Source organism: Odocoileus virginianus, chromosome 31, assembly GCF_023699985.2.
Source record: "Odocoileus virginianus isolate 20LAN1187 ecotype Illinois chromosome 31, Ovbor_1.2, whole genome shotgun sequence".
NCBI classification, from domain to species: Eukaryota; Metazoa; Chordata; class Mammalia; order Artiodactyla; family Cervidae; genus Odocoileus; species Odocoileus virginianus.
In genome coordinates, this window is record NC_069704.1 from 11,274,103 (window position 1) to 11,290,202 (window position 16,100).

Consider the following 16,100-nt stretch of genomic DNA (forward strand, 5'->3'; position numbering starts at 1 on the left):
TCTGGTTTGGCTGATCCTTTGCCAGAGGGTGGATGCAGGACCTAGTTTCAGGGCCTAGTTTCTAGTGAAAGAGTTAGGGAGAATACAGATGAGTACAGGGCTATGACCAACAGCCAAGTGTTTGGGCTGGTATCCAGTGCTGATGGGCACTTGGAATACAAATAGATGAGGCTATCATAGTGGTTGCAGGAAGAATTTATTTAAATAAGTAAATAAATAAGAATAAATGTTGAATTTTATCATACTTTGCAGTTAAAGAATTATGTTAGTTTCCTAATCTTAAACCATAATAGCATTCTGGAATAATCTTTATTTACCTATGGTATATATTAAATTTATACTTTTGGAATTGATCTAATAACATTATATATAGAATATTTGCATCTATATTCATAGGTGAGTTTGGTTTAAAGTTTGGAACGTATCAGGGTTTAGCTTTGGATTATACTAGACTTATAAAATGAACTAGTAATATTTCCAAAATTCAAATTTTAAATGTTTTATTAAAATTTTAAGGGATTTTTTGGGGGGAATTCTCTAATGGCCTCATGGTTAGGACTCTGTGCTTTCTCTGCTGAGAATGCAGGTTCAGTCCCTGGTCAGGGAAGTATGAGCCCTCACACCACATGGTATCGTTAAAAAAATAATTTTTTTAAAGGAATTTTTATTTCAAAAGTTTGATAGGACTTATCCTTAAACCTGTTCTTTTAGAAACTTCACTAGCGACTGCCATGCTAAGAAGTCAGTGCTTAATCCTTAGAGGAGTGACATGCTTAATCCTTGATTTTAGAGAAATCATCTTGGCCTTTGGAGAACAGTTCATAGGGACATGATACTAGGAACAAGAAGTCAAATTAGGAGGCTCTTACAGTAATTCAGATGAAAATTATGACAGACTGACAGTGAAGATAGAAAGTCAGAAGTAACTTTTTAAGGATATTTGGTGAAAAAGAATAAAACCTGGTGATTGGATGTGGATAGCAAGAGGGCAGAAAGCAAGCATCTCCTCCGACCCACGTGTTTCAGGTCTGGTTAACTGGGTGACTGAGTATCACTCACTACAATAGAGAACAGAGGAGGAACACCAGGTAAGAAGCAAGGAAAAAAACAGATTCCACTTTAGACACATTGATTATGAGGCTCCACGGGCTATCCAAGTGTAGATTAGTAGAGGTCTTTAGAAATACTGATTTGGAACTCAGGGTAGGGCTGAGTTAAGAGGCAAGGGAATCATCTGCAGGAAGGTGGCAGTGAGGTGGTAAAAGTAAATGAAATCATCCCATGAGAGTGTATGCTTAGAAGGAACAAGGACCAAGGCTAGAGACTGTGCAAAATCATTTCTTCTTGAATCAGGAATGAGTGAAAAAACTATATGGCAGCTGTTTGTGCAGATACATACATGGTATGTACCCAATCCAGGTGAAAGTGAACAGAGGCTGATATTCTGGTCTTCACGATGCATTCAGAATAGAACTTTCTAAAAAGCTAGTCTCTATGTGCCAATATAATCTCTGTTCTCACGCTGAATGCACTCCACTTCCTCTATGATTAGGCAGTATTTAAGCCAACGCTTTGGGCCAAATCACAGAATATGGGGCAGTTACCTAGAGGTCTCTCTATGATATGAGAGTTACAGGGCTGAACCAAAATTACAGTCTAAAGTGCCACTGCACCAAGAGATAGCAGGGAGGAGCCCCAACATGAAGAAACAGGAGAGTCTAATGAGTAGGCTGTCAAAGTTGAAAAGAGCTGCCAACCACCTAAACGTAGGAGGGATCTGTTGGGTGGGCAGAGGCAAGCTGAAGTTACATCTGCGTTGTATCATAGGCTAGTTTAGGGACTAATCGAACCTCTAGGGTCTGTTGACCCATTATATATGTGACTCAGCACCTAGGAGGCTGTTCTGGGAGAACCTGGCCATTCTAGTCTAGGAGGGTAGAGTTGGCCCTGGATGTGGTTTATAAATGGTTTTCATTTGTCTCCCCATTTAGGGCTGCAAAGTTGTTGGAACAGCAGGGTCTGATGAAAAAGTTGCTTGGCTTAAAAAGCATGGATTTGATGTTGCCATTAACTACAAAACAGTAAAGTCTTTGGAAGAAGCTCTGAAAGTAGCCGCTCCTGAGGGTTATGATTGTTATTTTGATAATGTAAGTACAAATTAGACTTAATATTTGACTTACTAACAAAGTACTATACCAGGAAATCTACGTCTAGAGTTTCCATATGAAATATATGAGGAAAGCCCATATGCCCTTTTTAAAAAAACAGCTTTATTGGTATTTCCCCAGTGGCTCAATGGCAGACTCCCTGCACCCAATGCAAGGGGCCTGAGTTTGATCCCTGGTCAGGGAATTAGATCCCACAAATAAGAGTTCACATGCCACCACTGAAGATCCCACATGCCGTTAACTAAAACCCAGTGCAGGCAAATAAATAAATAATTTAAAAATTTTTTTTGAAGGCATTTAACAAAAATAAAAAATAAAAAACAGCTTTATTGGGATATAATTTACCCATTTAAAGTATAAGACTTGATCATTTTTAGTGTGTTCACAGAATTGTACAGCTCTTTGCACAATTTTAGAACATATTCATCACTCCAAAAAGAAATGCTGTGCTAAGTAGCAGTCAGTCTTCCTAAAGTGATCTTTGGTGACTGGCTTCTTACACTTAACATGTTTTCAAAATCCACCCATGTTGTAGCATGTTTATCAGTATTTCATTCCTTTTTATACATTTTTTCATTGAAATATAGTTGATTTTCAGTGTTGCTTCATTGCATTTTATGACCAAAAATATTCCATTGTATGGACACATCACATTTTATCAATCATCCATCAGTTGATCGGCAAATGAGTCATTTACACTTGACTATTAAGTATATTGCTATTTTGATCATTCATATGCAGTTTTTGTGTGGATATAAATGTTCATTTCTCTTGATTACAAGCAGAATTGTCAGGTCATATGGTATCACCATGTTTAACATTTTGAGGAACTGCCATCAGTTAGTTCAGTTCAGTTCAGTTCAGTCGCTCAGTCATGGCTGACCCTTTGCTACCGATGGACTGCAGCACACCAGGTCTCCCTGTCCATCACCAACTCCCAGAGTCTACTCAAACTCATGTCCATTGAGTCGGTGATGCCATCCAACCATCTCATCCTCTCTCGTCCCCTTCTGCCTTCAATCTTTCCCAGCATCAGGATCTTTTCCAATGAGTCAGTTCTTCACATCAGCTTCAACATCAGTCCTTCCAATGAACACCCAGGACTGATCTCCTTTAGGATGGACTGGTTGGATCTCCTTTCAGTCCAAGGGACTCTCAAGAGTCTTCTCCAGCACCACAGTTCAAAAGCATCAATTCTTTGGCACTCAGCTTTCTTTATAGTCCAACTTTCACATCCATACATGACCACTGGAAAAACCATAGCTTTGACTAGACAGATCTTTGTTGGCAAAGTAATGTCTCTGCTTTTTAATATGCTGTCTAGGTTGGTCACACCTTTTCTTCCAAGGAGCAAGCATCTTTTAATTTCATGGCTGCAGTCGCCATCTGCAGTGACTGAGGAAATGCCATACTATTTTGCAAAATGGCTGCACCATTTTACATTCTCACCAGCAACTGTGAGGGTTTCAATTTTCCTAAACCTTTACTGCATTTATTATCTGTCATTTCGATTGTGGCTATTCTAGTGAGTTTGGAGTGATAATTCGTTGAGGTTTTAATTTGCATTTTTTCAGTCATTAATAATATTAAACATCTCTTCATGTGCTTAGCAGCCATTTGTATGTCTTCTTTGGAGAAATGTTTGCTTAAATCCTTCACCAACTTTCAGTTGGGTTATCTGTTGAGTTGTCAATTTTTTTTATATATATCCTGGATACAAGTCCCTTATCAGATACAGTCAGTCCTCAGTATTCCTGGTTGTTATAGTCTATAAAGTTGCCACAAACACTGATCCATTGATCCAACTGGAAGCATACAACATACATGCATGTATCTTACATGGATTATGATCTTAAGTCCTTCTCATAGCTTCTATTTTCTTTCTTTCTTTTTTTTTTTTTTTTTTAAGTGAGGTTAAAAAGTGTTAAGTAACTTGTCTGAGCCTCTGCCACAACTAATCCTCCCACAGCTGACATTCACACCCCATCCAACCGGCCCCAGGACTGGAGCTTCTTGAACCACTCCGCACTGCCCTCTACTGTCTTCATCTTCTGGTAATCTCTGCATGAGAGTTGAAAAAAGAAACCAGACCCTTGGCCTTTTTTGACCTTAGCTGGGAACTATGTCTGTGAATGACCAGAGAAGGCTCTGAGTATTGATTCTGGAGTTATAAATAAATTTTAGCAAGTAATCCAATTCTCAAATATGGAATATACTAGTATATTTTTAATTAAAATACCTCCTGTATATGGTTTGCAAATATTTTCTCTTATTCTCTAAGTTGCTTTCACCTTCTTTTTTTTCCTTTTACTTTTTTGATGGTATCCTGAAAGCACAAAAGTATTAAATTTTGATGAAGTCCAAATTCTGTTGCTTGGGCTTTTGGTGTCATGTTTAAGAAGGCTTCTCCTTATCCAAGGTCACAAAATGTTTACCCCTATGTTTTTTCCCCTAAGAGTTTAATCATTTTAGCTGTTACATTTAGGTCTATAACACATTTTAAGTTAATTTTTGTGTATCCTGTACGGAAGAAGTCCGATTTCATTCTTTTCTTTGTAGATGCCTACAGTTGTTCTGCACCATTTGTCAAAAAGATGTTTTTTCTCCTGTTGAATTATTTTGGCACTCTTCTCAGAAATCAATTGACAACAAATGTGAGGGCTCACTTTTGGACTCTCAGTTTAGTACTATTGATCTGTTTCTGTTCCCATCCTGTCTGATTAATATAGCTTTGTAGTATGTTTTGAAATTGGAAATTATGAGTCTTCCAACTTTGTTCTTTATATGGCTTCTGAGTTATTGTCTCATACCTCTGGATAAGGGAAATGAGATTATTGCTGCTGCTGCTAAGTCGCTTCAGTCTGTGTCCGACTCTGTGCGACCCCACAGACAGCAGCCCACCAGGTTCCCCCGTCCCTGGGATTCTCCAGGCAAGAAAACTGGAGTGGGTTGCCATTTCCTTCTCCAATGCATGAAAGTGAAAAGTGAAAGTGAAGTCGCTCAGTCATGTCCAACTCTTAGTGACCCCATGGACTGCAGCCTACCAGGCTCCTCCGTCCATGGGATTTTCCAGGCAAGACGACTGGAGTGGGGTGCCATTGCCTTCTCCAAAAATATAATAAAGAAAAATTTATAAGTTAGTTATACAAGTTATGTTCCTACAGTCAAATAAAAATGCCCAGCTTCTAAAAATGTCTTTTTCTAAATTTGGTTTTCAGCCCTGCCTTACTAACTTAATCAATGTTATTGCTGCTAAAACAAGTATTGTGAAATGATGATTGTGAGTTAATGATTCCCATGAATCTGGTAGGGTTTATTTAAAGGTTTTGGTTTTTTGTTTCCCTGTCTGCTAGGTGGGTGGGGAGTTTTCCAACGTTGCTATCACCCAGATGAAGAAATTTGGAAGAATTGCTATATGTGGGGCCATCTCTGTATACAACAGAACCGGCCCACTTCCCCCAGGTAATGAGCTCATGCACACAATCAGAGGTGTAGAAAGATGGGAGGAAGAGATGATTCACAGATATGGTACAGGCCAGTAACTACTGAAGTATTTTTAAATATTTCCTAATATTCTTGATGAAATGGTATTAACTAAAAATATGTAATTTTGTATATTTGGGCTAAGTCAGCTTATATTGGATTTTGATATACAGAAAAAACAGGATCTGAAAATATGGACCAAACAGAGTTATTTAAAGTTTTAGCTTTTTTACTTACTGTTTTCTACAAAGTTGTAAAAAATCATTTAGAAATAGAACACATTGGTCTGACTGGTAAAATATTAGAGGTCTCCAGGATACTGGGGATGTTCTGGAGGTTTGGGGATGGGTAGACTTGAGTGGGTGCAGGGGAAACGGGCTGCCCTTTCCTTCAGACAATAGTGGGCAGAGCTTCCTAGAACAGCAGAACAGCCAGGCCTCACCACTCTGACAATTTCCACTAAAAGGGAAAGGAGCATCCTTTCTCTGCATCCCCGGACTGTCCTTGTTTGCTTCTCCTCTGCCCTGCCATGCCGTCTACTCCTGTTCTCCGCTCCTATCTGAGACCTCCCCCTCCCACCTCCAGGCCCAGGTCTCTTACTGAAAGGCGGGGAGATGAATGGGCAAAAGGACCAGAGACTCTTTCAATCCTATTAGTGACAGAAAGTGAGTCACTCAGTCATGTCCAACTCTTTGTGACCCCCTGGACTACAGAGTCCATGCAATTCTCCAGGCCAGAATACTGGAGTGGGTAGCTGTTCCCTTCTCCAAGGGATCTTCCCAACCCAGGGATCGAACCCAGGTCTCCCGCATTGCAGGTGGATTCTTTACCAGCTGAACCACGAAGGAAGCATTAGTGACAGACTCAAAAGAAAGGCCGATCTTCTGAACTCCTCATATAGAACCCCTTTCTGCTACAAGGATTCTGTGCTGTTGAAGAGATTACAGATTTACTTGTGGTCAAAAAAAAAAAAAAAAAAAAAAACAAGAGGAGGGAAAAAAACCAAAAAGGAATCATCCAGATCACCATCAAGATCCTGACAACCATAAATAAATGAGTTATTTGTTCTATGATGGGCTTCACTCGTGGGGAAGAAACCTTTAGCTCTGCTAGTTAGCACCTCGGCTACACTGAGACAGGTGGGTGGGAGTCGAAGGGGCTGAGGAAGGATCACTTATAGATTCCCTGTTGGGTTGTGAAAGGTCAAAGGTGACACTCCAGATGCACCAGGGAACCTTATTAGGGACTTTTTTCCTTCATATTTTTCTAATTGATGCTAAGCTAAAATCCTGGGGAATCCCTCTCCTGCCAATTGAGCAGAGCTCCAGGGTGCATTTTCCTGAGCACTGCCAAATATTTTGGATACAGTAACTTGATCTAGCCTTTTGAAATTCAGCTGCTCAGACAGGTTATGAGATGTCAGCTGGTGTTGTCCATTCCATTTTAAGCAGGTGACATTCTGCCTGCCTGTGATCTCCAGGAACTCTAACATGTTTCACTATTAGGGGAGCTCAGAGACAAGTAATTGTTTCCCCTGGCTTTCATGCCATATTTGTTTTCTGCTCACAATAAAGAAAGGACATCCCCAGTAGTGTGGACAATCCCAGGAACAGGATTTCATCCTCTTCCAAGATGAGGAAATGAGGATTCCACTCCTTTACCCAAGAGAAATGTAGCTGGGGTGAGTCTTCTACCTGCGAGTTGTGCTCAGTCCTGTCTATTACCACAAACTTAATGACTTACAACAGCATAAATTTATCCTTACAGGTCTAGAGCTCAAAATGGGTTAGCAGGGCTACTTTCCTTCTGAAGGCTCAGATTCCTTGCCTTTTTAAGTTCTCGAGGCCACCTGCATCTCTTAGCTCTTGGTCCCTTCTTCCATCTTCAAAGCCAGCAGCACTGCATCTTCAAATCTCCCTCCGTCTCTATGATCTCTGCTCTCATCATCACATATTTTCTCTCGATTCTAATTTTCCTGTATCCCTTTCTTCCTTACAAGGACTTTCACGTGAGCCCACATATGTAATACAGAATAATCTCCCCATCTAAAGGTTCTTAACTTGGTCCTATCTGCAGAGTCCCTTTTGCCACATAAGGTCACATAGTAAAGGCTCTGGGAACTAGGACATGGACGTCTTGGGGCAGTTACTCTGCCCACACAGAGAGCACGTTGATTTTGGGGCAGCCCTGTGGGTCGGGAAGAGTGGAGGACACAGGAGGCAGAGCACTAGGGGAACTCTGACGTGCCTTGTACCACGCGCGTTTTCACCATGGCCACCTCCCTGCATCCTGCTGCTCAAACGTGCCCTCCTCTTCACAGGCCCATCCCCGGAAGTCATCATCTTTAAGGAACTCAACTTGCAAGGCTTCATCGTCTACCGCTGGCAAAATGAAGTCCGCCAGAAGGCTCTGAGAGACTTGCTGAAGTGGGTCTCAGAGGTGAGGGGCCCCGGAGCCACTGTGACACCAGATGCCCTTCCCTCTGGGGGTTGCAGATTTCACTTCCACTGTGAATATGGGTTCCTCGCACTGCTCCCCCTTTTATAACAAAGCACCTGGAAGTCTTGTCAGCACTCACTGTCTGCAGTTCCTCTCCATTTAAAAACATAATTTTTTTTTTGATATGGGCTGTTTTTAAAGCCTTTATTGAATTTGTTACAATATTGCTTTCTCTTTTTTAATATACTGTTGTTGTGGTTTTTTTTTTTTTTGGCTGCAAGGCATGTGGAATCTTAACTCCCCAGCCAGGGATCAAACCAGCATCGTTTGCACTGGCAGGCATCTTAATCACGTGTCCTCCAGCAAAGTCCCTCTTCATTCCTTCTTAAACATGCCTGTCGGGCTTTGCACTGTTGCCGTTCGACCAACACTGCTTTTGTCAAGGTTGCCAATGCCCCTCACATGTAAACTCCTGTGGTCAGCTCTTAGCATCACTTGGCTGTAGGGAGTGGTGACAGAGGGCATCACTGTCTCTCCCTGCTTCCTTTGGCTCTTGGTTTTCCTCACTGTATCTATCCTTCTCAGACTTCTCTACTAGCTTTTTTCACCCCAAATTAATAACAGAGCTTTCCAATACATTGTCCCTGGGCCTGTTTTCACCTCTGTCCACACTCTCCTCAGCCCTTAGTTATCTCATCTAAGCTCTTGACTTTAAACATCACCAATATGCTGATCGCTCCCAACTATCTGTCTCCAGTCAAGAGCTCTCCTTTGATTTCTGGACCGTTCAGTAGCTGCACTTGGATGTGTAGCACACTTCTTCATCTCTGTCTTAATGTATTAAAAACCAAATATGTCTTGATTTTTCCTGCCAAACCTGCTTTCTGTGTACAGACTTCACCATCTCAGTTATGACAATCCTTTCAGTTGCTCAATTCAAAAACCTTGAAATCATCTTTGACTCCTTTCTTTCTCTCATACTCATATCTAATCTGTCGGGAATTTCTGGTGTCCCAACTTTGGAAATACATTCAGAATCTGCCCAGTTCCCCCTCCTCCACTCCCACCATCCTTCTAGACACCACTTGTCTGGCCCAGGTATTGCAGTGGCCTCTATTCAGCTCTTCCACGTTTTCACCCTGCAGATAATTCCCAACAGAGCAGCCAGAGTGAGCTTCACACCAATCATTCTTATGTTCAAAACCCTACAAAGCTCCCCATTTCTCTTAGAATAAACCCTGCAAGGCTGGATACTGTCTGGTCTCTGTTACCTCTCTAACTTCATTTCTTTTTGTTCATCCCCACACACCTCCACCTCTCTGTAATTGCTTATTCAATTCTCTCTCACACACACCTTCAAGTTTTTGCTGAAAACTGCCTTCTGAATGAGACAGCTTTGAAAATGACCCTATTTTTAAATTGCAATCCACCTTCACTCATTGATCTTCCTTATCTTACTTTGATCCATAGCAATTATCATCTTTTGACATAATATATACTATAACTCATTTATTATATTTATTGCCCATCTCCCTTCCACGAGACTGTAACCTCCATGAGGGCATCAATGTTCACACATTCTGTTTTCTGATGTATCCCCAGCACCTAGAATATTCTGAATCAATACTAGATGAATACTGTTGAGTGAATGAGCATTGCAGGGGCATGTATTTGGGCCACAGCTCTTCCAGGTCCTAGAATGCAGTCTTCTCATAGTCGCACCTCATAGATCCCCAGGAGGAAGCCAACCCCGTTGTCCTATGCTGTGATCATTTTCCCACCTTACACCACATGGAGCTTTAGTCAACAGAAATCTGAATACCAAGGTGCATTATTTTCATTTCCAAGGAGAAAAGTGGTCCCACACTTTTCTAATTTCTGGCTTTATGATTGTCTCCAAATTGAAGAAATAGACTGTTCCTCTGGCAGCCCCGAGAGCTTGGCGTCTCTCCCAGTCTAACACTCTTGGAGTGCTGGGCTGGGCTCTTTCCAGGGAGCTGAGAGGAGCAGGATGCTTTTAGAGTTCCCGTGTGTAGCTTCTTTGTCTCTGTTGGTGAAATCAAATATGATCACAGCTGACAACAGACACCACTGTGCCAGTGTCCCTAATGCTTTCTTCTAACGGAGTGAACCTATTTCTAATTTTGTTCTAAGTAACTAGTGAATTGTCTTTCTCTCTCATCTACTTACTTTTTCTCATCCCTCCCCCCTTTTGTGTTACAGTAATAATAGAGTAGTAAACTATTCTTTACTTTAGAAGAGTAAACTATTCTTTACCTTAGAATAGTTACAAAGAAAAATTCCAAAGAGAGTAGAGACTTTCCATATACCCTGTATTCTATATCCTAATTTCCCGTATCATTAACATTTTATATTAGCATTCATCCTCTACTTTTTTCCTTATGGCTGCACCTCATGGCATGTGGGATCTTAGTTCCTTGACTAGTGATTTTACCCATGCCCCCTACATTGGAGTCTTAACCACTGGACCACTAGGAAAAGTCCCTCATTCTCTACTTTTAACCGCTAAACTTTTGATTATAGCTTTTGACCCTTTCCAGGTTCTTTGGTCCTCAAGTATAGAAGGAGCTGGGGCTTTCTAGTCAGGGATTCAAATCCCAGCTTGCCTACATGCTAGTTGAGGGACCTCGAACAAATAAGTAAGTTCTTCCATAAATCCGTGAAGGATGCTAAACCATCACTGAGATACATTAGGGGAAAATGTTATCAGGTAGCTTAGGTCTCCACATAAGACCCCCTTAAAATGTGAAAATGTGAGTTAGGTCCATTTAGGAGACTGTGCCTTATAGAAGAAGAAATTAAAATCCTTCTTCACTAAACGAACTCTTCACTCCCACACTGCTAAATGAATGTTGAACACATACTGAATAAATCTTGGCTTGAAGGGAAGACAGCTTATTAGACTGTCTTGCTATTTACATTTGCTGAACAGGTTCTGTGTCTGCAGGGGTCAGATAGAGGTAAAGATGCTACAGCATTGGGTACTGGAGTGATGAACACAGATGATACTCCAGGAGGGTGTCCCCTACCCTTGCTCCCACCTCTTCTGAGATCGTTATTAAACTTTTCTGTCCAATTTACTTAGACATTGGTTAACTGCTCCCTTGTGACTTTTTTGTATTTACTATGACCTGATGCCTCTTATAAGCTATTATGCATAATCTGTTCAATACACTATGTATGTGGATCATGCCCCGCAAATGACTAAGTTCAAAGAGGACAGGCTCTCTACTTCCTAGTTCCAAGTTTCCTGTGATGTACTGATTAATTTGGTGCTATGATGAGAAGACTGTATCATTTAGAATATGAAACTAATCTACTATACTTGTTATTGCTTTGATACAGGGTAAAATCCAGTACCATGAACACGTCACTGAAGGATTTGAACACATGCCGGCTGCATTTATTGGATTGTTCAAAGGAGAGAATCTGGGGAAGGCAATAGTGAAAGCATGAACAAAAATGACTCGTGGAATCCAGAAGTCACCTAGATGATTAGTTTCTTTTTAACCACGTAGTAAAATATGTACTAACTTCATAATGCATGAACAAAAGTGACTAGTGGAATCTAGAAATCATTTGGGTGATCAGCTTCTTTTTAATCATTTAGTAAAATCTGTGCTGTTTTCATGATCTAAAAAACAGTAACTGTAATGTGATTGATCTACCTAATAAAATACATTGAAGTGGTATATAATTAGCAACAGAAAATGAAATTTTCATACTGAACAATGGCCAGTTGAACTTAACTGCCTGCTGTAGTTCCTTCTGGAGTATGATAGAAAATAATGGCTTTGGAGTCCAAAAGTTTCCTGCCTTTGTAACCATGAACTTCTGATTTTTCATCTGTGAAGTACAAACAATAATGTCTGCTTCACATACATATCATACATTTATTTAGACCACTCGCATAATGCGTGGCATATATTAGGTGTTCAGTGAGTACCTCCCTGCAGAAATTTATGAATTTGAAGTCAAGATTACCACTGCTATGACTGATGGTTACACAAGGAGAAATAATCACTACTGATGTACACAGGTCTCAGGGCAGCCTCCACTGGTCCTCTGCAGGTGGGTCTAACACGACAGACCAAGAAAGGAATCTATCACAGCAGCTACAAAAACAGTAACACATAGGAATCTTTATAAGCCTACGAAAATGTGAGATTATTCTGAGCAAAGTTTTAAAACATCACTGAGGAACACAAAAGACCGAACATGGAAAGGTTACCTTGTTCTTGGACTTGACGGTTTAGTTATCAGGAAAATGTCAATTCTGTTAACTGATTCTGCCCCCAAATAGAGGAGGGATTAAATTGTAGTACAAGGAAAAAATGAGAAAAAAAAGTGTGTGTGGGTATGATAAAACCTCCAGTGAGAGGTAATAAATATGATAATATGGTTCATCCCCAGGGAAGACAAGTGAGGTGTGCCTAAAGGATGGGGATAAGAGAAAAACTATAATATAAGCCCTTTGGAACTTTTTGAATTCTGAATCTAATGAAATTATTTAGTATTTATGAATGCAATTAAAGAAATCAAAGTTCTGCCTTTTTGTGTCCTCTTCCCACATGGGGGAAGTAAAACACATAAATGAGAGGTGTTACCCCTAAGACCGGGGTTTTTACCTCTCAAACTTGCCTACACGGAGCCTCCAGCAAACGTGCCTCCAGGTGAAGATCCCTGAGCCCACACTGGGCCCCGTGGAGGGCTGTATTTTAGGGCTTCGACCCCAGTAGTTTGTGACTGGATATCTGACTTTCCCAGCTTGGGGCAGCAGTTTACCCCATGACCTCAGGTCTTTGCTGGATCTAAGGGGTTTTTTTTGTTTGTTTATGTTCAATGTTCTTATTGTTTGGACTGATGATACTAGATCAGAAACCTGATGTGGTGTGTGTGTGTGTGTGTACACACATTTCCCTACAATTTAAAATATCCTGGGCTTCCCTGGTGGCTCAGATGGTTAAGAATCTGCCTGCAGGACAGGAGACCTTAGTTCAGTCCCTGGGTTGGGAAGATCCCCTGGAGAAAGGAATGACAACTTCCTCCAGCATTCTTGCATGGGAAATTCCACATAGGAGCTTGGCAGGTGACAGTCCATGCGGTCGCAAGGAGTCGGACACAGCTGAGTGACTTAACACTTGTACTTTCAGGCAGCCCTTATGAATTCTCTGCAGTGCCCTGGGGACACCTTGGCACCAAACTGGGACCCATGGTTCTAAGCTCTTTTCAGGCCAGTGTTTGAAAACTGTATAATGTTCCAGGTCTTGCTTTCCTTACCTCTGGGACGTTGGAGGCTCTATGTTCCAGATGGCATAACTAGCAAATGTTGGAAAGAAACTGTTGAGGCCTGACTGGGAAATAAAATTTTACTGAGTTCCATCACTCTGATTTGTTGAGCTTTGCGTGGTGAGCACTGCGTTCTCCAACTCTGTACTATTCAGTATGGGAGCCACTGGAGGCCACTGGAAATATGCATAGTGCTATATTTCAAGGTTTAAAAAACAGAGGCAGAGTGAGTATTTTTCCGCTAAACACAACTTTATTGTTTTAGTAGAACTACAATTCACTTTGACTGTTGCACTGCATAGGACATTGCTGTTTTACTGTAAGGTTTGTATAGGAACGTGCATAATTTCTAGTATTGCAGATGAACACTCCACCAATCTAGTATCAACAGACTTGACTCAGGTCAGATGATTTTCTATGCACTGAAGTAACATCACAAAAGTGTTTACTTGGATATTTTATGTAGATAGTACAAGTGAAAGAACACCTATGCATACAGCACAAGTTACAGCGACACCTATATGGAAACCACAGTCATACATTGAGATACGTATTATTTTCATTGTAATATAATAAAACTATTTCCTAGATTAAAAAATATGGAAAAATATTTAGATTTTAATGAAGGCATATTACTGAGGCAGAATTCAGTGCAATACAGAAGCTAGTACTACAAACTAGTACAGCAAAGAAAACCAGAGTGCAAGAAGGTACGGCGCACATTCAATGATGAGTAGCCATTGCAAGTCACTGCAGGCACGGCAAAATGAGAAGGCTGTTTGTTGCACACAAGTGTTCAATACAGCAGACACTACGTAAGACAGCAGCTAATAGTTATGCCATTTTTTAGCAACGGTCTAGTAATAAGTATTTTCCTAATAGTAAAAGAAAAATCCATGAAGTCTTATGAAACAAGAATTACATTTCCATCAAAACATTAAAACAATTTTTAACAGGATTTTGAGCTTATACTTGGCCAACTATAAAATGGTTTGAATACTTGTGCACATGCGTGTGCACACACACACACAAATCTCAGATGGAGAGAAGACAGAAGAAATTACCATTTTAGTTACAGTAATCTAACTAGAAAATTATGAGGAAGACTTAAAAGGACATGTAAAAATGGAAATTTTTAATTAACCCTTTAATTAATGTTGCTCCTAGAATACAAGAAGTTTCTTGTAATATCAAAGATCATTTGGTTCAAAATTAGAAAAATTTCAAGTACTTAACTTTAGGTGTGTAATATAAGACACTGCCAATTGAATACTTTGAGTACATTCTGTCTCAACATCCAAATTTTCAAAGAAATGTCAATTCGTTATGTAAAAACTCAAACTCATGACATATTTTTTGACATTTTAAACCTGACAAAGAATTTCAGCAAGAGACAGAAAAATTAGTTTCTTTCATAAAGACTGAAATTATGTTAGGTCCGAAGATAAATATATTGGAATTCTAAAGCAAGAGAATGATATTTCCCCTCACTGCTTTGTTTCACTATATGATAGCTACTGAAAATATCTGTTCAGTTTTCCGAAGCAGACTTTGGGAGTCATAAACAGATGTTAAAATTCTTCAGTGCACATGTGAAATGATGTAATCACTGTTAGTTTATGAAAATGTTGAAAATACTGTTTTAATGATCTTGTGTTCTTTACCAATGTTCTTTAGTTGAGTTATAAAAGAATTTTACAAAAATTTCCTGTACTGGGAATTTCAATTTAAGATTTTTTTTTAATGAAAAGGAATGCTTGCGAAATATTCAGTAATCCAAGACAAAAAGTGGCAGGATCACACTGAATATGAATGAGCTAAATTTCAAGCTCCTTAGAACGGGAAAAACTTGTGACCTACTTGGATGAGAAAAATTAGTTAAAATTGAAACACTTCATAATATAAACAAAAAATAATGACCTTACACATGTTTCTAATATGAGTCAACCTGCAGATTTTCAAAGTAATCAACAGCATTGTCCAATTTGGCTGCAAAACATAAGAAAAATGTAAAGAATGGTTGATACTGATAAATTTAATTTTGTTTCCAGTTATGTAATACTTAATTGAATGTGATGTTAATAACAGAATTGACAGAAGAGTTGAATTTATTTAAACAGATAACTGCTTTGAAATTGATACCCTTTTATTCAAAACCACATCAATTCTTCTAATAAAAGATGACGAATCTTGTCAATGTGGATGCAAATATTGAAGGAAAGTAATTTTCTAACACTTGAAAACTTGAGGTATATCTAGACTAACAACAAAGAACATTTGGAAGAACTATGTACACCTACTTTTCAGCTCTAAGTTTTATTAATATGGACAGAGTATGAATTAAGATGTGCTGCAACTGGAACACATGGGTTTGGGAGACAGCACAAAAAATAATATAGAATCTCTCACCAATAATTTTTATATTGATTATATGTTAATGTAAGATTATGGATATACTGGGTGAAACAAAATATATTATTCACCTGCCTTCTCTTACCTTTTTAAAGTGGCTACTACAAAATCTGAAATGTGCAGTTAGGGCAAATTTTGGACAAAAGAGACAAAGAGATCAAAAAGCCATCTGCCACTTCTGAAGAGCCCAGAGCAAAAGCAGCATGCCGTGCGTGCCCTCTGCACATAACACTACCTAAGGGGTTGGGAAGCCACGTAACCCACCCCTCTGGCCTGACCCCTGGACAC

At 39.8% G+C, this 16,100-nt stretch overlaps 1 protein-coding gene across 1 annotated transcript in view; it reads left to right on the forward strand.

Moving 5' to 3' along the window:
- The window catches only part of PTGR1 (prostaglandin reductase 1), a 29,925-nt gene extending 18,117 nt beyond the window's left edge, over positions 1 to 11,808 (forward strand). Inside the window, exons 7-10 of the mRNA XM_020906816.2 lie at positions 1,992 to 2,147; positions 5,522 to 5,630; positions 7,972 to 8,090; positions 11,457 to 11,808. Of these exons, the coding sequence (XP_020762475.2) occupies positions 1,992 to 2,147; positions 5,522 to 5,630; positions 7,972 to 8,090; positions 11,457 to 11,567 (495 nt within the window). The 3' untranslated portion in view covers positions 11,568 to 11,808. The remainder of the gene's footprint in view (positions 1 to 1,991; positions 2,148 to 5,521; positions 5,631 to 7,971; positions 8,091 to 11,456) is intronic.
- The last annotated feature ends 4,292 nt before the right edge of the window (positions 11,809 to 16,100 follow it).